Here is a 26,526-nt window from a genome sequence, read left to right as displayed (position 1 = left end):
TATCGACACATTTTTCGATAAGTCGGTGGCCTGTAACGATATGTTTTAATATCAATATATCGGCTTTCCGATATTTTTGAAAATATCAACACTCCTAGTTGCGAGACACGCACTCTTAAAGCGAGAGACTAAGAGCGCATCGAAGCGTTTGAGCTTTGGTGTTGGCGCACGATGCTGCACATGAAACAGACCGAAAGAAGAACAAATGAGTACATCATAGACCAACTCAGTATTTCCAGGCGCCTTTTTCTTTTGTCAACCAAAAAATTCTCCAGTTCTATGGCCAAATTGTGAGAAGAGATGGAGAAAGTCTCGAGAAAATAATCATGAAAGGTCTAGGGCACAAGACCGGAGGGAGGAGCAACGACCAGGTGCAGGGATCAAATCAAGGACATCTCTGGTCTGCCTCCCCAGGAGGTTCTGAGAGAAGCTGGTTACTGGCCAGGGTGGAGACGTTTGGGTAGTCGGGTCACGACGCTCAGCAACCAACTCAACGATTAGTGATGGTCATGACATGATGCAAGCAGGAACATAGCTGTAGGAAAAAATAAATTTACAGTACTCATCCTGAAATAACTCTTTCGATGTATCAAGAAAGTAAAGTGGAAAACAAGAAAAAAGAAAGCACAGCAAAAAGAAAAAGAAGAGTAGATCGTGTTATCTTCACATACTGTTTCTACCTAGAAATAATTGGAACTCTTTTATCTGTTGTTATAGGTTGAAAATTGTCTGTATTTAATAAGACATCACTAGACACTTATTTTGGATTCAAGTTGCAATGGCTGTAGAAAACTGAGTGTTAGTCCACATGCCGGCCACAATTTCAATGTTACGTGATAGAGCTACCAATAAGTGTAAGTTAAGACTGGCTGCTGGTTGCGAATATTATGCCAGTAATTTGAATTATTCTCTGTGTTTCTCAGAAAACGGACCCGAATGATGAGCTACTCAGTACCTGGATTAATCACGTGGAGCATATGAGGGACATGCTACACACGAAATTAAGGGGCTGGATACAGGATATGCAATACGTCAGCGAGCAGACAGCGAATTACAAGGTGGAAGAAGACAAGAAGTCGCCTGGGAAGTATATAATAAGGTATAAACCAGTGTACATTGAAACCTATGTTAGACTCAATGTTGTGTTGTGCCGGCCGGGGTGGCCGAGCGGTTCTAGGCGCTACAGTCTGGAACCGCGCGACCGCTACGGTCACAGGTTCGATTGCTGCCTCGGGCATGGTTGTGTGTGATGTCCTTAGGTTAGTTAGGTTTAAGTAGTTGTAAGTTCTAGGGTACTGACGTCCTCAGATGTTAAGTCCCATAGTGCTCGGATCCATTTTTGATCCAGTTGTTCTCAATTTATCATACACACGTGTAGGGTGAGTACGTTGGGGATATCTTTCAGCGAATAACTCTCTAGATCTCACTGAATTTAGTTGGCAGTCTCTGCAAATGAGAAGCATATCGACGTACTCTTCGAAGGAATACGTCTTTCACATTCGCTTGATTCGACGATACTAGTCATGTCGATCCCATTAGTGATGTATTGTGAAACCGTCGAATGGTGTTTACATATCGATGGCACGTGAGATGGATAAGCCGTATTCGGCGAATATTTACTATTTGCATGATATACGAGAGAGAATTGTCAGAGCATGTGCTTAGATAAGTGCCGAAGTGATAAGGAATATCACTCAACACATGATAAAAAGATTGCAGCACTGCATAGTTACCACTGGTCATCACTTCAAATATCTTCTGTAAATGGTCGCTCATACCACATACACGTGAGGCAATACTGACCCTACGACTTATCTGAGAAGAAAGATTAAGGAAAGGCAAACCTACGTTTCTAGCATTTTTAGATTTAGAGACAGCTTTTGACAATGTTGACTGGAATACTCTCTTTCAAATTGTGAACGTGGCAGGGGTAAAATACAGGGAGCGAAAGGCTATTTACAATTTGTACAGAAACCAGATGGTAGTTATAAGAGTCGAGGGACATGAGAGGGAAGCTGTGGTTGGGAAGGGAGTGAGACAGGGTTGTAGCCTATCCCCAATGTTATTCAATCTGTATATTGAGCAAGCAGTAAAGGAAATAAAAGAAAAGTTCGGAGTAGGTATTAAAATCCATGGAGAAGAAATAAAAACATTGAGGTTGGCCGATGACATTGTAATTCTGTCAGAGACAGCAAAGGACTTGGAAGAGCAGTTGAACGGAATGGACAGTGTCTTGAAAGGAGGATATAAGATGAACATCAACAAAAGCAAAACGAGGATCATGGAATGTAGTCGAATTAAATCGGGTGATGCTGAGGTAATTAGATTAGGAAATGAGACTCTTAAAGTAGTAAAGGAGTTTTGCTATTTGGGGAGCAATGGATGATGGTCGAAGTAGAGAGGATATAAAATGTAGACTGGCAATGGCAAGGAAAGCGTTTCTGAAGAAGAGAAATTTCTTAACATCGAGTATTGATTTAAGTGTCAGGAAGTCGTTTCTGAAAGTATTTGTATGGAGTGTAGCCATGTATGGAAGTGAAACATGGACGATAAATAGTTTAGACATGCAGAGAATAGAAGCTTTCGAAATGTGTTGCTACAGAAGAATGATGAAGATTAGATGGGTAGATCACATAACTAATGAGGATGTATTGAATAGAATTGGAGAGAAGAGGAGTTTGTGGCACAACTTGACAAGAAGAAGGGACCGGTTGGTAGGACATGTTCTGAGGCATCAAGGGATCACCAATTTAGAACTGGAGGGCAGCGGGGAGGGTAAAAATCTTTGAGGGAGACCAAAAGATGAATACACTAAGCAGATTCAGAAGGATGTAGGCTGCAGTAGGTACTGGGAGATGAAGAAGCTTGCGCAGGATAGAGTAGCATGCAGAGCTGCATCAAACCAGTCTCAGGACTGAAGACCACAACAACGACAACCACATTATTGATCTTCGTTGACCTTCAAAGACCTTACTGTTACACATCATTGGATTCGTCTCGATAGCCGCCGTCTGAAAATAAGTACCAAACTATAGCATCCCATTTAAAAAACGAAGGTGCGCTTCATATCTCTGAAGCGACCCCACCGTGCAACAGGAAACCAACGTCATATTATGACCCCTGTTTTCCCATATGTCTCACAAACTTTTCAGCTACTATGATACTTTCGGATTTATTCTTGCTGGCAGCACTTAGTGACTCACCCTGTACACAGGGTGGCCAGGAAAAGTCTGAAAAGCGTCTAAGGGTGTTACAGGGCAGGTTGCACTCAGAAATAAATGTCACAAGGAAAATTAGACACATTGCGCTGTTTCTGAGTTAATTAGCACTGAAGTTATCCAGTCAAGTTACTGAGTGTGCAGCTTCAAGAAACGGGGTTGCCGAACGTGTTCTTGGTTTGCTTTCCCGAAAACCAAAAAAATGATATAAAAATGGGACATGCGATGGTGGTAAGCATCGAACCGACTCAAAGGTTGAGCAGTTTCGTGTGCTGCCATTGACGCTGACACCAACTGACGATAATTATATCTGGCGGCGAGCTTAAAATTTCGTCACGTAACTGTCTGACTGTTTAAATTCAGTGCTATTATCTCGGAAACGGCACTAGGTATCGAATTTTTTTTTTTTTTTTTGAGAATTATTTCTCATGACAATATACCTTGCAGCACCATCACAAACTTTTCAGACGATTTCTGACCACCCTGTGTAATAACACAGAATTTTTTTTCCTTTATTGCGATTGCCTGTACAACAGGCAGGCTGGCAGGAGCATTCTACGCTGCTCTTCAGCCGTAGAAAAGACAATGGGGAAAAAACAGAAGGAATACACATAATTTACATAATGGCGCGTAATAAAACAGTAGACACATAAATACAAAACCATGGAGCCGTCCACACTCGACGATAATCCACACTACAAACTGTTGACACGACGCACTGACACTGATGATGTCGATGGCACATGTGAACGATGCAGTGTGATGGTGAACACTAAACACAAAACACGGCGGCACACACGAGAAACGGATGGCGATGATCTCCGGCGCACGAATGTTCACGTAACGTGTGCGAGTCCGGGGACCTGCCAAGAGGGTGAGAAGGGTGAGGGGGAGGGAGATGGGAGAGCAAAGATGCCAATGGCAGAGGAGATGGGACGAGGAGTAGAGGGACGGGGGTAGGGGAAGCCCGGGGGGGGGAGTGGGGAGAAAGGGAGGAGGGAGGGAAGGAGGAGAGAAGGGAAGGAGGGTGCCCAAACGAAGAAACACAGGAAGAGGGAGGGAGGATCAAATGTGGTAGGAGGGGGAGCTGGCGGAAGCCACCTTGGGAGAGGGTAAGGAGGGTGGAGAGATGGAGAGCAGGTGGGACGTGGGAATACAGGCGCGGCAGCGGACAGGGGTGGGAGAGGATAGTGAGACAAGCGGGTGAGGAGCATCGAGTTTACGATAGGTGTAGAGGATCTGTATCTGTTCGAGGAAAAGTAGGAGGTGGGGGAACGGAATTAGGTCGTACAGGATCCTCGTGGGGGAGGGGAGGCGGATGTGATAGGCAAAGCGGAGGGCATGGCGTTCAAGGATGTGAAGGAAGGGGGGGGGGGGCGGAGATCCAGGCCGAATGGGCGTAGCAGAGGATAGGGTGGTGAGGGATTTATAGGAGTATGGTGGAGGGGTCTAGACTCCACATACGGCCGGAAAGGAGCTTGAGGAGACGGAGTCAGGAGCGTGCCTTGGCTTGGATTGTCCGGAGATGGGGGGAATAACACAGAACATAGACATTCGTGTACGTCTTCTGCGGATGAAAAATGTACACTGCTATTGTCGTTCGTTAAAGTTCCATGCTTTATGTAGATAAATAGCAGAACCTGTTGGCAAAGATAAAAAATTACATCAACATCTGTTTAACGTTATACAGGGTGCTCCATTGATAATGACTGGGCCAAATATCTCACGAAATGAGCGTCAAACGAAAAAACTAGAAAGAACGAAACTTGTCGCTGGAAAGGGGAAAGCCGGTCGGAGTGGCTGAGCGGTTCTAGGCGCTATAGTCTGGAACCGCGCGACCGCTACGGTCGCAGGTTCGAATCCTGCCTCGGGCGTGGATGTGTGTGATGTCTTTAGGTTAGTTAGGTTTAACTAGTTCTAAGTTCTAGAGGACTGATGACCTGAGAAGTTAAGTCCCATAGTGCTCAGAGCCATTTGAACCACTGTTTTGAAGGGGGAAACCAGATGGCGCTATGGTTGGCCCGCTAGATGGCGCTGCCATAGGTCCATCGGATATCAACTGCATTTCTTAAAACAGGAACCCCCATTTAATATTACATATTCGTGTAGTACGTAAAGAAATATGAATGTTTTAGTTAGACCACTTTTTTCGCTTTGTGATAGATGGCGCTGTAATAGTCAGAAACGTATAAGTACGTGGAATCACGTAACATTCCGCCAGTGCGGAAGGCATTTGCTTCGTGATACATTACCCGTGTTAAAATGGTGTTACCAACTGCGGAAAAGGTCGATACCGTGTTGATGTATGGCTATTGTAATCAAAATGCCCAACGGGCGTGTGCTATGTATGCTGCTCGGTACCCTGGACGACATCATCTAAGTGTCCGGATAGTTACGTTATTTAAGGAAACAGGAAGCGTTCAGTAACATGTGAAACGTCATCCACGACCTGTAACAAATGATGATGCCCAAGTAGGTGTTAAAGCTGCAGTCGCGGCTAATACGCACATCAGTAGCAGTCTAATTGCGCGATAATCGGGAATCAAAACGTCGGTGTTGAGAATGCAACATCAACATCGATTGCACCCGTACCATATTTCTTTGCCCCAGGATTTGCATGGCGACGACTTTGAACGTCGTGTACAATTCTGCCACTGTGAACAAGAGAAATGACGGGACCATTACAGATTTTTTGCACGCGTTCTATTTAGCGACGAAGCATCATTTACCAACAGCGGTAACGTAAACAGGCATAATTTGCACTATTGGGCAACCGGAAAATCCACGATGGCTCTGAAATATCAGGGACCTTGGTGGGTTAATGTATGGTGCGGCATTATGGGAGCAACGATAATTGGCCCCCATTTTATCGATGGCAATCTAAATGGTGCAATGTATGCTGATTTCCTACGTAATGTTCTACCGATGTTGCTACAAGATGTTTCACTGCATGACAGAATCCCGATGTACTTCCAACATGATGGATGTCCGGCACATAGCTCGCGTGCGGTTGAAGCGGTATTGAATAGCATATTTCATAACAGGTGGATTAGTCGTCGAAGCACCATACCGTGGCCCGCACGTTCACCGGATCTGACGTCCCCGGATTTCTTTCTGTGGGGAAAGTTGAAGGATAGTTGCTATCGTGATCCACCGACAACGCCTGACAACATGCCTCAGCGCATTGACAATGCATGTGCGAACATTACGGAAGGCGAACTACTCGTTGTTGAGAGGAATGTCGTTACACGTAGTGCCAAATGCATTGAGGTTGACGGACATAATTTTGAGCATTGATTGCATTAATGTGGTATTTACAGGTAATCACGTTGTAACAGCATGCGTTCTCAGAAATGATAAGTTCACAAAGGTACATGTGTCACATTGGAGCAACCGAAATAAAATGTTCAAACGTACCTACGTTCTGTGTTTTAATTTAAAAAACCAACTGTTCGTCTAAAATTGTGAGCCATATGCTTGTGACTATTACAGCGCCATCTATCACAAACCGAAAAGAGTGGTCCATCTAAAACATTCATATTTCTTTACGTACTATGCTAATATGTAATAAAAAGTGGGGGTTGCTACTTTAAAAAAAGCAGTTGATATCCGTTTGACCTATGGCAGCGCGATCTAGCGGGCTAACCATAGCGCCATCTGGTTTCCCCCTTCAATCTAGACAAATTTCGTTCTTTGTAGTTTTTTTCGTTTGACGCTTATTTTGTGAGATATTTGGTCCGGTCACGATGAATGGACCACCATGTTTATCGCTGTAGCTCATCACAAGGAAATACCTTTACTTTAAAAAAAAAATACACGACGGTTCTAGTCGCAGTCCAGTAAGCAGTTTTAATCTGCCAGGGAGTTTCAAATAAGCGCACACATTCCGCTGCAGAGCGAAAATTCCATCATGCACATTTTTACGTTCTTGCTTGCACTGTACATGATTTGGCGTGTTTGTTTTATTTGCTTTTAACGTTCAACCTCGCCGCTCGTGCGTCAACAGGCTGCCGCTGTTGAATGATCGCCTGCTGTCGTATCACGCGCAGTATCTCGCCTTTCCCGATGACTTCAGCGCGCAGTGTGAGAAGCAACAGCCAGAGGCGTCAACAATGTTCGCTCTCGCCGACGTGCTCTACGGCTTCTACTACCACGTCTGGTTCAACGAAGCTCGAAGTTTCCTGCCGCTTTACGAAGTTCATTACCGTTTGACCCGCTTGCCTGAAGTACCAAAGGAACGTCCTATCTACATCAAAGGTAAGTTTGATTCTGGGATACACGCGCATCACGTTTGTGCACCGAAGGCTGTTGACTCTACTGTCATTCGAGGAATCAGGTACAAAAAACACCAGTAGATATTCACTTTTAGATCTTCCGTGATTTTCTACACCACGTAAGATAATTGCGATAGTTGCTCGTGTACTTTACATCTTCGATCTTTCGACTGGCTGGCAGCTCTCCATCTCTATTTGTCTCTAGCTTACACTTCATTTCGACGTGACGTGGGTTAGAAAATTTAAAAAGGGAAATGGATAGGTTAAAGTTGGATATAGTTGGAATTAGTGAAGTTCGGTGGCAGGAGGAACAAGACTTTTGGTCAGGTGAATACAGGGTTATAAATACAGAAACAAATAGGGGTAATGCAGGAGTAGGTTTAATAATGAATAAAAGAATAGGAGTGCGGGTAAGCTACTACAAACAGCACAGTGAACGCATTATTGTGGCCACGATAAACACGAAGCTCACGCCTACTGCAGTAGTACAAGTTTATATGCCAACTAGCTCTGCAGATGATGAAGAAATTGATGAAATGTATGATGAGATAAAAGAAATTATTCAGGTAGTGAAGGGAGACGAAAATTTAGTAGTCATGCGTGACTGTAATTCGAGAGTAGGAAAAGGGAGAGAAGGAAACATAGTAGGTGAATATGGATTGGGGGTAAGAAATCAAAGAGGAAGCCGTCTGGTAGAACTTTGCACAGAGCATAACTTAATCATAGTTAACACTTGGTTCAAGAATCATAAAAGAGGGTTGTATACATGGAAGAATCCTGGAGATACTAGAAGGTATCAGATAGATTATATAATGGTAAGACAGAGATTTAGGAACCAGGTTTTCAACTGTAAGACATTTCCAGGGGCAGATGTGGACTCTGATCACAATCTATGGGTTATGAACTGTAGATTAAAACTGAAGAAACTGCAAAAAGGTGGGAATTTAAGGAGATGGGACCCGGATTAACTGACTAAACCAGAGGTTTAACATTAACAGTAGAAAGCCATTATTCTTTCGGAAAATATCATGTAAGTGTAAAAAAGTTGTGGAATGTTTTCAAAGCGATAGTATCGACAGCATTTGAGAGATATATACCACATAAATTAATAAGTGATGGTACCGACCCCCCACGGTACACAAAACGGGTCAGATCGTTGTTGCAGTAGCAACGAATAAAGCATGCCAAATTTAAAAGAACGCAAAATCCCCAAGGTTGGCCAAGTTCTACAGAAGTTCGAAATACATCGCGTATTTCAATGCGAGATGCTTTTAATAATTTCCACAACGAAATTCTGTCTCGAAATCTTGCAGAACACCCAAAGAGATTCTGGTCATATGTAAAGCACACCAGTGGCAAGATGCAGTCAATACCTTCACTGCTCGATAACAACGGTGAAGTCATTGATGACAGTGCCACCAAGGCGGAGTTTTTAAACACGGTTTTCCGAAACTCTTTCACCAAAGAAGGCGAAGTAAATATTCCTGAATTCCAATCAAGAACAACTGCCAAGAAGAGAAACATAGAAGTAGATATCCTCGGTGTAACAAAGCAGCTTAAATCACTCAATAAAGGCAAGGCCTCCGGTCCAGATTGTATACCAGTCAGGTTCCTCTCAGAGTATGCTGATAAAATAGCTCCATATTTAGCAATTATATACAACCACTCGCTCACAGAAAGATCCGTACCTAAAGACGGGAAAATTGCTCAAGTCACACCAATACCCAAAAAGGGAAGTAGGAGTAATCCGCTCAAATACAGGCCTATATCACTAACGTCGATTTTCAGCAGGGTTTTGGAGGGAGGTGGTCTGCAATGATGCCCACGAGGTCCTCATCTGTGACGGTGGCTTTGATTACTAACAAACGCAAGTCCCACGAAATCCCAACTGAATGCGACCCATAGCGTGATACTGCCCTCACAGGCTCGTGTCCGTAGAGTGGTGCGTTTTTCGGGCTGTCGTTAGCCTGGGTGCTGGCGTGTCCACCTAAGGCCACCCATCTGGTGTTACAAGAAACGTGATTCATCCTACCCGACGACATGTTTACATCGACCCACAGTCTAACCTCGATAATTCCGTACTCACTACATTCATAATTGGGGATGTTGTGGAATCAACTTGGGAACGAGTGTTGGCTGTCTGCTGTGAAGTCCTGTGTTCAAGAACGTGCGTCGAACAGTGTTCTCTGAAACACTTGTGGCTCCACCAGCGCTGTTGTTTGTCGTCACTTCGGCCGCAGGTCGCTGCCTCTCCTGCTTTTCAGTGCCGGCAAGACTTCAACTTCCAAGTTCTGTGATGGAGCTTTAATGTGCACATCCTGTCGCCTACTCGTGGTTGCTGAACCACTTCCGAAAGATTGTGACGACAGTAGCACGCGAACACCCTGTAACAACAACAACGCTGTACTATTGTACATATAATTTTTTTTTCTTCTGATTTTCGATAAATTAGTGATCGATGTTCTGATTTCATTTCTTTCTTGTTTCATGTCATCATATTAAGGAAACTGTAAACAATTTTCAATGTGAATATTAATGTTTATGTCAAATGTCAAACAATATTGTAACAGAATTGAAGTGTAAGAAACGTTGAAACTATTGTAACATGTTTAAAATTGTAACTGTGCGTCTGGTCCATACGTAGGCAATGTATTAGGATATGTAGAATGCAAAACCTCGGGTGAATACCCTGTCTGTAAGGGAGCGGTAAAAGGTGGATGGCAGGCGAGCGCGGGAAAATGCGCACGGGCGCTGCACGGCATAACGGGCTCAGCAGTAGTAGTCGGAGTTGGGCATTGGTCTGAGAAACACGTTCTGGATCGAGGAGGCTCTCCTGGAAGACGTGGTTTCATTGAGCCTCGGATATGTCGTTCCACCGCCTATACAGCATGGCAAAATTCCATTGGCACTAAATGGAAAAGTATTGCGACGCTAAGAAGAAGTAAAGTGCCGATACATCAAGAGCCATGGCTGTGGGTGTATGTGTGCTCTGTGCTTCGCCATCTCGCTGCCCGCCAACCGCCGCATCGATACGAACAGGTTGAAACTTTTAGTACTGTATTCGTGTGGACCAGTGTTACTTTTGTTCCATACTGTTCAATAACAACTAACATTTTACCAGAACTGTCCTATCACTTAATTATCCTCACAACTAATCTAGACAGGGTCCTTTCCAAATGTTGTGCAATGCGAGTGTCCCGAAATGAAGAATTAAAGTTTATGTTAATAATAATTACCTGCAGACCGAGCTATGTTAGAATGATGTTTAAAGAACTATTTTGTTAATGAACCAATAGACGAATAACAAAGGTCTGACAAAGTTGGAAGATAATTTTGATATTGATTTAGTAATGAACTTTAATTATTTCGAGACAGATATAGTGGTATTTAAATGAGCAGGAAATAAGATGAAAAGAGTAGTAACTCATATATTGAAAATCTTGAGCACATAATGATTTCAGTAATCAAATTTTATAATACAGTGATCATAACAGTTTCACGGTCCCCCCCCCCTCTTTTTTATTCATTTGAATTCTGAAGTGTTCTTAATTGATTTGACCAGCAAAGTTAAAGTCAATATAAAAGCCAAAATTCATCAGTGTTTTATCTTTATTAAAATTGACATTTTGTTTGTGGCTCGAAATTACTATCTCTAGGGTAACCTATGCCCGATTTTAATCAGATCAATAGACAGTACGAAGTTTTGTAGTAAACATTATAGTGTAGTGTTGTCTATTTATGGTTTATCCATATCAGTACAGAAAGTAAAATTATCAGTTCATTAGATTTTCTGGTTCTAAAATTTACCATATTTTGCAGTGTTACTACGTGTTGTTTTGCATGAACATACATCAACTTGTTCAGGGAAGAAACTCAGTTAATGCCTAATTAGGCTGGTGACCGTATTATTAACAAATTGGTAGCATATTCTGTGTTGTTTCTTGTCCGTCCTGACGTGTAGTTGCATTTCGGACTTGCTTGACGTATCATTGCTATTACAGAGTGGGTGTAAGTCTGATATGCCTCCATTCAGGTACACGCGGTCAAAATCTATACGAAAATCCTTTCTCATAAGGTGAAGCCCGTCAACTTAACATAGTACAGGCTTTAAGGAGTATCGTGTGCCCGACGCGCACGTTACAACCCGACCATCTTCGCCATTTCCGAGACGCTCTTTCTCAGGAGCGGAATCATACCAGTATTCCCTTTGTCATTCTCAATTATGATACTGGATTTCTCCATCTGTGGCCCGTATCATAGCTATAAATATTCCCTATTCGTCTCTGCGCCGCTTTTACGTTTTCCTTATCGCGACAAGTGCCAACGGCGTTGCCACAATGGTAACACCGGTTCCCGTCAGATCACCGAAGTTAAGCGCTGTCGGGCTGAACTAGCACTTGGATGGGTGACCATCCGGACTGCCGGGCGGTGTTGGCAAGTGGGGCTCACTCAGCCCTTGTGAAGCAAACTGAGGAGTCAGGGAGCCATTTGACTGATAAGTAGCGGCTCCGGTCTCGTAAACTGACATACGGCCGGGAGAGCGGTGTGCTGACCACATGCCCCTCCATACCCGCATCCAGTGACTCCTGTAGGCTGAGGATGACACGGCGGCCAGTCGGTAACGTTGGTCCTTCATGGCCTGTTCGGGCAGAGGTTTTTTATTTTTATTTTTTTTTTTATTTCGCAACAGGTGCCCGCAACACACTCAGGCGCCATTCAATCTACCTTTGGACATTGGGCGTGTGTTTTTGGCCCATCAGCGAGTGGAGTGTAAATGTAGCCTTTTTTTAATATCTCACTGGATTAAGTTGTGATATATCGGCCAGAAATAAGTCTTGTTATGTAGTGATTTCTCTTGGTCAAGTTAGCATTGCTCTACGACGAACGATATACGAAGGTTAAAAAAAACTGAAGACGATACCCCGCAAAACAGAGTCCCAACAGATTGGAATCTGATCAGGAAATAAGGCACTGAAACTGGCAGATGCGTTTTGCTATTTGGACAGAAGGATAAATAGCGATGGCCAAATAGAGAGGATATTAAATGCAGACAGGCGATGACTAGGACAGCGTATTTGTCGTGTGAATAAAATTTTAGTGTTAGGAAATATTCTCTGGAATCTGGAAATATGTGGGAATGACACCTTGGCGGAAAACAGAATAGCCAAGAAGATAATAGAATCTTTTGATATATGGTGTTACAGAGGAATGCTGAATATCAGACGGGTGGGTCGAAGATTTAATGAAGAGGTACTAAATCGAATTGGAGTTTGCAATAACCACGGAGAGTCGATGTGACTTGCACGGGCTAGAACAGCATTGAGAGCTGAATCAACCAGTCTTGCGAATGAAGACCACAAAAACAACAACGCGTTGTAAAGTGCTCTGCAACGTTTCCAGCTTGAGTTTTCGAAATTGCCCCATAGCAGACGAATAAAATTCTCCAAAATAATACCAGTTCGGCAACTTTTCCCAAAATATCTTAACCATACACATTTGTTTCAACTACTGTTGTTATCAGTGTTGGAACCTTGAAGAGGTGGATTCAACTGTTCAGGGCCGTAAAACTATCGTACACATGAAAAATTTGTAGTAGCCTACATAAATTAAAACTGCTTCCTTCACGCTTTCTCCATAGTTCTATTGATTTTTCTTCAGAGCCCCACCTACATTTTATTTCACAACTCGACACTTCTATTCACTACGGTATTATGATAACAAAAAATCCGTGCCTAAGTTTTTTATTGCTCCTCCTGAAATCTCTCAACAGTTGATTTGACAATATCTTACATGTAATTATGACATACCATACCAATACTGACGCGGTTTCGAGAGTTCCTCAATATTTGAAACAGTATACACACATCAAAAACAGGTTTTGCATCACTCCAGTTCCCAGATCTTCTGAAGATAGACGTTGACTTTGGATATTGTATCACAGACACAGTCCTTTGGCTGATCAGAGAGGTCACTAAACCTCCACAAAGATGTAAACAGCCATGCATGAACAGCGCCTATTAGATGGAGAGGGTCCGACAGCCGATCAGGTCCAGTCATTCCACCAGGAAGGAGGTACAGGACTCATGTTGTCTGTAGTTCAGCCATGCCTAGACGGTCAATACCGCGCTTCGATCGCGTCGACATTGTTACTTTGTGTCAGGAAGGGCTCTAAACAAGGGAAGTGTCAAGGTGCCTCGCAGTGAACCAAAGCGATGTTGTTCGAACGTGGAGGAGATACAGAGAGACAGGAACTGTCGATGACATGCCTCTCACAGTCCTCCAGAGGGCTACTACTGCGGTGGATGACCGCCACCTATGAATTATGGCTCGGAGGAACCCCTTACAGCAAAGCTACAATGTTGAATAATGCTTTTCATGCAGCCACGGGACGTCGTGTTACGACTCAAACTATGCGCAATAGGCTGCATGATGCGCAACTTCACTCCCGACGTCCATGACGAGGTACATCTTTGCAACCACGACACCACGCAGCGCGGTACAAATGGGCCCAACAACATCCCGAATGGACCGCTCAGGATTGGCATCACGTTCTCTTCACCGATGAGTGTCGCATATGCCTTCAACCAGACAATCGTCGGAGACGTGTTTGGAGGCAACCCGGTCAGGCTGAACGCCGTAGACACACTGTCCAGCGTGTCCAGCAAGGTGAAGGTTCCCTGATGTTTTGGGGTGGCATTATGTGGGGCCGACGTACGCCACTGGTGCTCATGGAAGGCGCCGTAACGGCTGTACGATACATGAATGCCATCCTCCGACCGACAGAGCAACCATATCGGCAGGATATTGGCGAGGCATTCGTCTTCATGGACGACAATTCGCGCCCCCATCGTGCACATCTTGTGAATGACTTCCTTCAGGATAACGGCATCGCTCGACGAGAGTTGCCAGTATGTTCTCCAGACATGAACCCAATCGAACATGCCTGGGATAGATTGAAATCGACTGTTTATGGACGACGTGACCCACCAACTACTCTGAGGGATCTACGCCGAATCACCTTTGAGGATCGGACAATCTGGTCCAACAGTGCCTTGTTGAACTTGTGGATAGTATGCCACGACGAATACTGGCATGCATCAATGCAAGAAGACGTGCTACAGGGTATTAGAGGTACTAGTGTGCACTGCAATCTGGAACACCACCTCTGAAGGTGGTAGTACAACACGCAATGTGTCGTTTTCATGGGTAATACAGAGAGCGGAAATGATGTTTATGTTGATCTCTATTCCAGTTTTCCGTTCAGATTCCGGAACTCTCGGAACCGAGGTGACGCAAAACTTTTCTTTTTTTTATGTGTGTGTATTCATGCTACGTACGCAGTAACGCGAAACCCATCAAGTGCAACCCTCAACTAAAACGACGAAACTCAATACAGTGGCTCGCCAGAACTCGATACGACCATGAAACGGCGGAAAATGGGGATGTACACAGCGTACTGATGTCACGAAGGGATATCCCACAAACAAAGAGGTGTATCTATTGATTTAAAGAGAGAATGACGTCTAATGAATATGTAGAAAACTAAATATGCGTTGTTTAAGCTAAAATATCAGATACGGCATTAGTACTAAGGATAGGCAGATAAAATAGTTCCCGAATTTTTTCCCCAAAAGTTTTCCCAAAGAAAATGCTTTTCCTAGAATTGCGAAAAAAGCCATCTAGCGTCGTTGGTACTCCGAGAGACTGCGCACTTCATGCAACGGTAGAGCAAAAATTACGGGGACATAACGGCGCTAATGCAATGTATTGTTGTTTTATGTGCTTACATGTGTGTGCCGGAAATACACTGGCACTTCTGGAAAAGTGGACAGTCATTTGTGGTGAACTCTCACAATTTCTCACTACAGTTTCTTCTTATTCCTCTGATGCTTAACTTTAAGTCATGAGTGTGTTTATCAAACGTAGTATCGTCGCTTCTTTAGCGACACAACTAGCTGTATGCGTGCTACCATAATACTTGTAGTTATAGTGTTACGCTAAAACGTGACCAAAGGGGTCTGTTCGCGTTTTACTCTAAATGTCTCCTGTTTCAGACTGGTCCGAATTGGAACCACAATCTGGATTAAAGAACCTCTAGGACCAGCGCTCATGAACATTACCTGAGGCGTCCAGAACGCTTGTGTAATTTGCGACAGGGTCAGAAACGGAACGATTGCACGTAAGCTGCCTGCCATTAGCCTCTAGGGTAGGAATGTAACGAACTATTATTTGTAGAAAGATTTTTGGAACGTTTCACGAGTAAGGTTACAGGTATATAAGTTGTAACGTCATATAGTGCACGTTATTGTGTGTGCAAACACTGCTAAAATTAGAGTCGAGAGCCTTGACCTTATCAGTTTTTCAGTACTGTCTCATTAGTTAATGGCAGAGACACAGTTTTGAACATATCATTTTAAAGAACGGGCAACCGCAGCCAAAATTCCATGTGGTGAATAAAATCTTCAAGACTGACTGTTAAAATACTTTTATTAAAAGAATCACTACCGGTTTCGCGTCAATAGAGACGCATCTTCATGTGATCTGTACCATCTTCATGCGATCTGTACAAGAAAATTAAGACATTACAGAATTGCAGTGGCTTGAGAACAGGTGTGTACTGCCATAAAGTACCAGATATTCAGTGAGAGGTGTGTACTGACAGCTTTTTTAATGTTCACGGCGCGGCTCACAGATATTTTGTTGTTTTTTCTACCGGTATGGCGCTGAAAAGCGATTGCTTAGAGTTGAAAATCGATTGCTTCCAGTTCCTCGTTCATTCTCAGGACAGAAACGGATAGCACGCTAAAAGCGGTAGTCCATGGTTAAACCGATTGGGATCGCGTAATACCTAAAACCGATATGAAGCCGAAAATTCTTATTTAAGTCTTTGCCCACGGCATAACTATGCGAACTAAGTAAACGCGCCACATTGCCATGTCTTAACTTCGTCAGGTATGTATAACAAAGTATGAATGTATCACCATGCCACAAACAGCCGAGAAGTGCGTACGGCTGAAGCGTAAATTGTACTGATGAGAGGGTACAAGAAGCAAAGTGTACTAGATGGCAGTAGTGCGAACCTCGGACATAATTGACGTTATGACAAGAAATGCGGGGGATTGGTTATACAGTGTGTGTAGCTTAATACTATTACGTGCTATATGCTCATTGACTGGGTGTTGTGTGATGTCCTTAGGTTAGTTAGGTTTAAGTAGTTCTAAGTTCTAGGGGACTTATGACCATAGATGTTAAGTCCCATAGCGCTCAGAACCATTCAAAACCATTAAAAAGCGTAAGTAAAAGATAATATAACCCTGGAAAGCCTAGCTAATAACATGGTTTTTTTAATGCCACATTGTTCTATTTTTAGAACCAACAAGCGCATGACGTATCCTTAGAAATGCAGGGTATATTTGCAACCATCAACAGAGCCACATTGCCTCACTCCATGCAAGAACGCTGAGAGGTTTCGAATTTAGTCTGCGTATTGGCACTACTTCTGGTGATCAGGAGCTTTAAGCCATCACCCTCCTATTCGTTGCTGGCTAAATGCTAATGACGCAGATTTCTTCCAACACCGAGATCTGCGAAGGGTGCTTCCGGAATGAACGGTATCATACGTGCTTGCATTGCCGGCAACGGTTATGGAGGTGTGTATTAGTAACCAGAAAGAGAAGTTTCAGTGGAACAGGAGATTGACGATAAGTTTCGTGGTACATATTTTTTACAAGGGCTGTGAATGAGCCAGCATTCAAACAAAACGACCACAGTGATTCGAGAAGACTCTCCATACTTTGTTTGGCACTTACGTGGGTCAAAGAGTTTTAGGGAGTAGAATGTTCGTTATTAAGCACATAGTAATTCTTGGACGTGCTTGGAGGGGCCAACAAAAACATATTACTTGAACCGTTTATTTCCTTACATACAACAATTTCCAAGTTTCTTTTATAACTCTGAAACACAAAGAAGAGGAAATCAATCTAAAAATGGCAAGGAAGCATAGAAAATTACATGCTGTTACCAGTTACTGCTCTGAGGGATGACAGACTACCGAGAGCATTCCAGCCAGAAGTAGTTTCCACTCACAGGCTGGCAGGTACCTGCTGCCAACGACATATCCGACATTGGAGTCCACAGGTGGAACCAGCGAACCACAACAAGTTGAGTGGTATACAACAAAAAGGGAAAGACCCTCCACTATGACAGAAATGTAACAGAAACACTAACTCCTCGGAACGTAGTCGGAAACAGGCGAAAGAAATACGAGGGGTGTTCCATGGGTGTTCCATACATATTTACACTCCCCTTTTTCACATGATCCATGGTGCACTATTAGACTCAACATTCCAGCTACAAACATGTATTTTGGGCAAACGTTCGATGTCAAGGGCAATCACTGTAAGTGGAACTCCTGCACAGTGCAGCCCATTTTCCCTGTTATGTCAGCGGACGGCATGGCGTGTGATCATCAAAAACAACGCTGGATGGCGTGATTTCTGTGGAAGGAGGCTGTAAACCCCGCTGATACGCACAAGCGGATTGGTGGCAATGTGCAGCTTGTGAGCATCGCACACAGCTCTCATAGTCGCGAGCGCACAAGTTTCTCGCACTCGTTGGTGCAGTCGGTCGGAACTGGTATGAGAGCTCAGAATTAAGCTCATAATTAAGACTGACGAAAGCGCCCTCTTCTGACTTTATGTGCGAAACGTGAAGCGAGAGATCTGAAAGTGACTGGCTCTACAAACGTGTTTTAAATTCGAATGGTGCAATCGAAGACATTGGTTAAAAAAAATGGTTCAAATGGCTCTGAGCACTATGGGACTTGACATCTGTGGTCATAAGTCCCCTTATCAAAACTTCGTGTAGGAATTTCCCTCTAGAAACCCTAGACGCCAGTGATAGGAATTCTGAAACACCCTCTATATGGTTACATGCTTTGTCGTAATAAGATTTTCCGTACCTCGGTTATTCGTTCCCCTACAAAACTACCGCTCTTGTCAATTTCGTAGGTTTGTGTCGTCTTCGGGAACAGCAGAAGAAAGATTGTGAACTTCCTTGTATCCACAGACACCGTAGGGTTAGATGACCATTTTCAGTTAGACACACTCGGTCATGTAATCTAAAGTGTATTATTGTCATACAGAAGATCCTGGTGTAATTACATTTGTCATGTTAATGATATTTTTTGTAGATTGAGGATCACTGTCACATACTCTCTTCTCATACTTTCGTTTGACAAGTGTAGCTTGCCAGTTCACTGATTCCTAATTCGGATCCTGATGGTGCATGGGAAGTCATAATGTGGTACTCCGTTGTGCTTCACTGATAAGGTGTATGCTGTTTCCTTAGCCCAGCCATCGATTCATTCGTTTTCATTCATTCCATTGTGACCTTTCAGCAAAACGTGAAGATGGTTTCATTCTACCTTGAACGTTCCTGTGCTTCTTGTAGGATTCGGAACACAAGATAGTTGTTTTCGTTGTAACTACCGTGCAATAGGGTACAGAGAACAAAACGGCACTGAAAACACATTTTTGTTAAAAAAAAAGACACTTAGAACGTTTTCGACTTCCACCATAAAAAGAATGGTTGAAACGGCTCTGAGCACTATGGGACTTAACATCTATGGTCATCAGTCCCCTAGAACTTAGAACTACTTAAACCTAACTAACCTAAGGACATCACACAACACCCAGTCATCACGAGGCAGACAAAATCCCTGACCCCGCCGGGAATCGAACCCGGGCGCGGGAAGCGAGACTTCCACCATACACTTATTTACTCTGCCTAGGGTGGTGGTCGTTTACGAAACGAAAAGTAGGACCTCGTCGTCAGTATATGGTCTGCTCAGCACCACGGTGGTAGCTCTTCGATCTGCACCAAACGAAACACCTGTCACTGCTCGAAGTACAATCCTGGCCTCTTTATAGTTTTGGATTTTGTAATTACTGTTTGATGCTTGTAATCTGCACCTGCATCTACACAGTTATTCCGCAAGCCACCGTACGGTGCGTGGCTGACGCTATCCTGACTACTAGTCGTTTCCTTTTCTGTTCCAAACGTAAATGGAACGAGGGAAAACGCCTGTCTATTTGCCTCCGCATGAGATCTCATTTCTCTAATCTTATCTTCTTGATCCTTACGCACAATGTATGTTGGCGGCAGGAGAGTCGTTCTGCAGTCAGCTTAAGTGCCGGTCCTCTAAATTTTCTCAGTGGTGTTTCTCGAAAAGAGCCTCGCCTTCCCTCCAGAGATTCCCATTTGAGTTCCCGAAGCATCTCCGTAACACTTACGTGTTCTTCAGACCTACCAGTAACAAATCCAGCAGCTCGCCTCTGAACTGCTTCGATGTCTTCCTTCAGTCCGACCAGGCACTGATCCCAAACACTTGAGCAGTACTCAAGAATTGGTCACACCAGTGTCCTACAAGCGCTCCCCTTTACAGGTGAACAACTGCTTCCTAAAATTCTCCCAACTATCCGAAGTCGACCGTTCGCATTACCTGCCACAGTTCTCACATCCTCGTTCCATTTCATGTCGTTTTGCGACATTACTCCCAGATATTTGAACGACTTACCTGTGTCAATTAGGACGCTAATACTGCATCCGAACATTACAGGTCTGTTCTTCCTACTTATCCTCATTAACTTACATTCTTCCACATTTAGAGCTGGCTGCCACTCATCACACAACTGTAAAGTTTGTCTTACTCGTCTTGTATCTTCCTAAAGTCATTCAAATTCGATGCCTTAACGTACACCACAGCGTCATCAGCAAACAACCACAGATCGCTGCCCACCTTGTCCGCCAAATCATTTATGTATGTAGGGAATAACACTTCCCTGGGGTACTCCTGAAGATACCCTTAGCTCTGATGAACAAGCACCGTCGAGGTCAACACACTGGGTTCTATTACTTAAGAAGTGTTCAAGCCACTCTTACATATGAGAACTTATTCCAAATGCTCGTCCCTTCGTTAACAATCTGCAATGGGGCACCGTGTCAAATGCTTTCCGGAAATCTAGAAACATAGAATCCGCCTCTTGACCTTCATCCATTGTTCCCAGTATATCATGTGAGAAAAGGGCAAACTGAGTTTCTTATGAGCGTTGCCATCTAAAACCATGTTGGTTCGTGGTAGTGGAAAAGACTGCATGGAAAATTGCCCGTCTTAAGTCAGGTAGCTGTTTTAAGCTATACATCATTAGTCTGCTGTAGCAGCTCACCCAATAATTTACACACTTCGGAAAATCAGCTTGCAACAAACAGTTCCTATTATTCAGGCGTGCTAATGAAGAAAATAAAAGCAGCAAAGAGATAAAAACGTTGTTGATCTCATAGATAAGGCGTAATACTGATAACGATAATGTTCGCCCTCGCAGCGACGACCTGACCTCGGATCTTAATTTGTTTGGTCTAGTCCAGGAGACATTACCTGGAAAAATGTTCACCAACAACGGGGATGTCGAAGAATTTCTCGTTAAGTAGCTCAGACAACAAAGTGAAGATTTCTGTGCGTCAGGTACCAAAAAAATTAGTTGATCTTTCGGATAAATGTATCAATATTATCGGAAATTATGTTGAGAAGTAGTAAGAGAGTGATTTTGTAACAGTACAGAGTTTTTTCCTACGTCAGTTTGTCTCTTTAATTATTGAATGTCCCTTGTCTCCCGCATTTGTTGACAAATGTGCACAATTACGAACTCCAGATCTATTTCCCTGAACCATTCTATCGCTGCATCCGATGCGTGGTGAATTTCCATCATCACTCCTTTATATTCTAGAAGAAGACAGAAACGATATGGTATGTTGACTGTGAGGAGGCACAATAGTCACAATTTGCAGAGCTAACACATCCGCACTTGTGCAGTAGACAACCACACCTGCCTCGTGCAGTTAGAGCACGTTTCATGATCCCTCACTGACGTTTGCAGAGATTAAATGCTTGTATCCCCTTGGAAGGGTTCTCGGCTAGATGTATGTTGACTACGGACGACTGCTCCATGGATGGGTGTCACTGAAAGAGGACCCAACAAGATCGGATGCTGTGTGTCACGATGGCTCCATTGATTTAAAGTGTTGGCGTTCTGCTTTTGCAATATCTCGATGAATGGGTAGCTGAGGATTCCTATGAATGTTGTTGCAGGCCGTCAAGGAGGATCTGATTTTGTTACAGCTGGAGGTGGGATATTTCTGATAACAGGTAATCCATAGGGTGTTTGTACTCCGAATATATCCCGTTTCAGGATTCACAAGATCGTAGAATTGGATCATCTTTGTGTATTTCTCAATTTATTACCGAAGGGATAGGTAGAGCGCAATTCAAGTATTTTTCCAGGCTCTCACAGAAATATGCAGTCGACGTCATTGTGCTCAAAGGAAACAAATAATTCTGTAACTTCACATTTTGGAGTAATTACTGACTTTTAAAACTACCCATGGTAATATGATTAGGAACGTAGGCTATACTTCTATTAGCCAATAACTGCTGGTTTCTTATGATGAATTTTTTATATTTGCAGATACATCAGAGAATTACTTGGACAAGGCGCTGCGTGAGACTTGGGGCGACTTTCTGAAAACCCGCGGTGACAGGCACATGACTGCAGACGAATGTCGCTGTGTACGTCGAACAGTGATCTGCGGCAACTGTCCCACTCCAACATAATTTATGGTCCATGGAAAAAAATAAATTCAAGTATTCACTTACGCTCACATTTGATTTATTACAACGCAATATTTTACCACTCGTAGATCTCGATTATGTGAAGATATTGACAGTCAGTTACATTAGAGTTATGTACTTGGCTGAAACGAACAGAATAGCTGATCATATGGACAAAACAGATGTGATCGTTGGTAAAGTCCGGTAGTAGCTGCGACTAAATTAGCAACTGAAGCAGATTCAGTGACCTGAACGGAGAACACTTGGTTTTGTAGGGTACGTCTCACGCTTTTCTGCAGTCTGCCCCATCTACCATTTTGTAGTTGGGGAAAAGGTTTCGACTGGTTTCGTCTGTGATTCAGGATTCATTAGTTACTGTAACAATGTATGAGCCCGCTAACTATCATATTAGCACAAGATTGTAACAATTTGTTGAAAGACGTCCAGAGTAATTTTTGACATAACATATGGAACGAATTCAACAATAAAATTTGTAGTTTTGTCCTTGCAAACAGTAACGGAAACTTTTGTGCTCTTGTAACATTTAGTGTCTTTACATTTCCTGCTGGAAACTGACAGGCATTTGGGATGGTATTTTCCAATTTCATTGTCTGTCACCTTGCACGTATATTTCGGTTCTCAAAATGGAACACATATAGCATTAAAAGGTGCATATTACCTTCCGAAAAACTGCACATATAATGCACAGGTGCGAGAAACACACTGTAACATGTGCAGTAAGTAATCCATATGACAATGGGTGGCAACGTACGTTGGTTGCTAATATTGCAGCTCACATATTAACTATGAAAAGATTTACTTTGGTTTATATTGAGAATTCGATGCTTTTGCACTTTTTAATGACAATCTCTGACCGCAGCTCATGGTCATGCGGTAGCGTTCTCGCTTCCCACGCCCGGGTTCCCGGGTTCGATTCCCGGCGGGGTCAGGGATTTTATCTGCCTCGTGATGACTGGGTGTTGTGTGCTGTCCTTAGGTTAGTTAGGTTTAAGTAGTTCTAAGTTCTAGGGGACTGATGACCATCGATGTTAAGTCCCATAGTGCTCAGAGCCATTAATGACAATCTCTATTTAAGGACCACTAGCACAGTTAGGTACTTTTTATCATCAGGAAGGGCATCTTTGATTTAATACATGTCATATTTGTTCGAGACAATTGCACACTGGTTACGATACTTTCTTTATGCATTAACACATAATTAAAAATCTCTCTAAATCTCTCTTATGTACGAGGGCTTGCTGACAATATTAACGCCTGTGAATTTTTTACGTGAATTATCTTAAAGGTTAAAAAAACCGAACACTAAACATTTTTAGAATGAAATTTTCACTCTACAGCGGAGTGTGCGCTGATATGAAACTTCCTGGCAGATTAAAACTGTGTGCCAGACCGAGACTCGAACTCGGGACCTTTGCCTTTCGCCCGCGAAAGGCAAAGGTCCCGAGTTCGAGTCTCGGTTCGGCACACAGTTTTAATCTGCCAGGAAGTTTCACTATAAATTTTTGTTCTTCATGTTTATTTGTCAGCGTAGTCTCCCCGGCGACGGACAAATTTCTCCCAACGTGATACAAATTTGGTGATACCGTCACTGTAGAACGTTTGACTGTATTGAGGCAGCCACAACCTTCTCTCTGCTTGCACCGCTTCCTCACTGCTTTAAGTTTTGAAACCATATGGAAACCAAATAAGGCCAAGTCGGCAATGAATTTAGGACGGTCGATGACAGTGGGTGCGAGGCTATCGAATTGTTGCAGATGTCAACAGCGCACGTGTGTGGTCTCGCATTGTCACGCTGAAGCAGAGGCCGCTCCACGTGTGGACCAACTCTTGGAATTCGAAACTCGATTGCAGCACGCTGTCTCCCACGCACCGACTTGGTTACGTCACACACCGCCATGTTGTACGCTACAGTTCGGAGCCCTCTAACGGCAGAGGGCAGCAAATATGTAGACATCGATAATAAGTGTATAATGTTTATGTCGTTTGTTTTATTTAAGAAGCTTTTAGAGTTCTTACACAAGAAATTCGGAGTCATTACATTTCAGCACGCCCTGGTAGTATCACATTTAAATACACTACTGGCCATTAAAATTGCTACACCACGAAGATGACGTGCTACAAACGCGAAATTTAACCGACAGGAAAAAGATGCTGTGATATGCAAATGATTAGCTTTTCAGAGCATTCATACAAGGTTGTCGCCGGTAGCGACAACTACAACGTGCTGACATAAGGGAAGTTCCCAACCGATTTCTCATACACAAACGGCAGTTGACCGGCGTTGCCTGGGGAAACGTTGTTGTGATGCCTCGTGTAAGGAGGAGAAATGCGTACCATAACGTTTCCGACTTTGATAAAGGTCGGATTGTAGCCTATCGCGATAGCGGTTTATAGTATCGCGACATTGCTGCCCGCGTTGGTCGAGATCCAATGACTGTTAGCAGAATATGGAATCGATGGGTTCAGGAGGGTAATACGGAACGCCGTGCTGGATCCCAACGGCCTCGTATAACTAGCAGTCGAGATGACAGGCATCTTATCCGCATGGCTGTAACGGATCGTGCAGCCACGTCTCGATCCCGGATTCAACAGATGGGGATGTTTGCAAGAAACAACCATCTACACGAACAGTTCGTCGACGTATGCAGCAGCATGGACTATCAGCTCGGAGACCATGACTGCGGTTACCCTTGACACTGCTTCACAGACGCGAGCGCCTGCGATGGTGTACTCAACGACGAACCTGGCTGCACGGATGGCAAATCGTCATTTTTTCGGATGAATCCAGGTTCTGTTTACAGCATAGTGATGGTCTCATCCGTGTTTGGCGACATCGCAGTTAACGCACATTGGAAGCGTGTATTCGTCATCGCCATACTGGCGTATCACCCGGCGTGATGGTGTGGGGTGCCATTCGTTATACGTCTCGGTCACCTCTTGTTCGCATAGACGGCACTTTGAACAGTGGACGTTACATTTCAGATGTGTTACGAACCATGGCTCTATCCTTAATTCAGTCCCTGCGAAACCCTACATTTCAGCAGGATAATGCACGACCGCATGTTGCAGGTGTCCTGTACGGGCCTTTCTGGATACAGAAAATGTTCGACAACTGCCCTGGCCAGCACATTCTCCAGATCCCTCACCAACTGTAAACATCTGGTCAATGGTGGCCGAGCAAGTGGCTCGTCACAATACACCAGTCACTACTCTTGATGCACTGTGGTATGGTGTTGAAGCTGCATGGGCAGCTGTACCTGTACACGCCATACAAGCTCTGTTTGACTCAATTCCCAGGCGTATCAAGGCCGTCATTAGGCCAGAGGTAGTTGTTCTGGGTACTGATTTCTCAGGATCTATGCACCCAAATTGCGTGAAAATGTAATCATATGTCAATTCTAGTATAATATATTTGCCCAATGAATACCCGTTTATGATCTGCATTTTTTCTTGGTGTAGCAATTTTAATGGCCAGTAGTGTATTTATATTGCACCTCATGACTCATGGCGTTTTCTTTTGCACGCAACTGGATCAATGTATAAAGTAAAAGTAAAACAACTGGCCGGGTGCGAGCAGGACTCGCGCACTGAGCGTTCCGTACGAACTTGATTATGTACTGCTGGAATGGACAATCTCCACCATTTTTGCCTGTTATTAATATTGACAAGATTTCGTTTCAGGGATTCCAAGAATTTCGAGAATGCTACAGTTTCAGTCATATAAATGTTACGTAAAGTCATGCCGGAGGCGGACGACCATTTCCCTCCATCAAGCTGACAGTCTCGCAATGCCAAAGTGAAACGCCATGCAAGGAATCACTTCATTACTGATATGACGCGCTTAGGAATTTACCTTTCCACCAACGAGCGTCTATATTGTATCCGGATTAGTGACACAGTTGGTGTGCGTCCCTAGATATGTCGTCGTCACCCAGCAAACTGATTCCCGCTCAGGAAGCAGTTGGCTTTCGTCGCTCGGTCTGTTGAAGCTGCATATTCCACTGATAAAATTTTGCTGTCTACTGGTACTTTGTTTCCGAGGACAAAGACTAACTTCGCACCTTTTGTCGTTGTTGGTGAGTGTGAGGATGACCATTCGGGTTTTCACGAGTTTATGTCTATGGCTTTCTGGTCCTGCTTGCAACTGCCCCGATTTCGAGAACTCTTTGCCAGCATGCTGAATCTTACTCTTCTAAATGCACTGCTAACCTCATTGTGCGCTTGTTCTCTCGTCTGTTTTTCCTCTGTTTCCCTTCCTTTTGTACAGTTAGTATCGTTTTTGCGAACCAAAAAAAAAGAGCCCAAAACAAGCCATGTGAGGGAGCAGTTCAGGTCTCGGGATTCGACC

The 26,526-nt window shown here is 43.7% G+C and overlaps 1 protein-coding gene across 1 annotated transcript in view; it reads left to right on the top strand.

Annotated features, from left to right (window-relative positions):
* The window catches only part of LOC126188815 (uncharacterized), a 219,210-nt gene that overhangs the window by 51,083 nt on the left and 141,601 nt on the right, over nt 1–26,526 (top strand). The window contains exons 5-6 of the mRNA XM_049930427.1: nt 924–1,099; nt 7,225–7,475. Of these exons, the coding sequence (XP_049786384.1) occupies nt 924–1,099; nt 7,225–7,475 (427 nt within the window). The remainder of the gene's footprint in view (nt 1–923; nt 1,100–7,224; nt 7,476–26,526) is intronic.

This window comes from Schistocerca cancellata, chromosome 5 (assembly GCF_023864275.1).
Source record: "Schistocerca cancellata isolate TAMUIC-IGC-003103 chromosome 5, iqSchCanc2.1, whole genome shotgun sequence".
NCBI classification, from domain to species: domain Eukaryota; kingdom Metazoa; phylum Arthropoda; class Insecta; order Orthoptera; family Acrididae; genus Schistocerca; species Schistocerca cancellata.
Note: the sequence above shows the minus strand (reverse complement) of the source record. Positions and strands in the feature narration are given on the sequence as shown.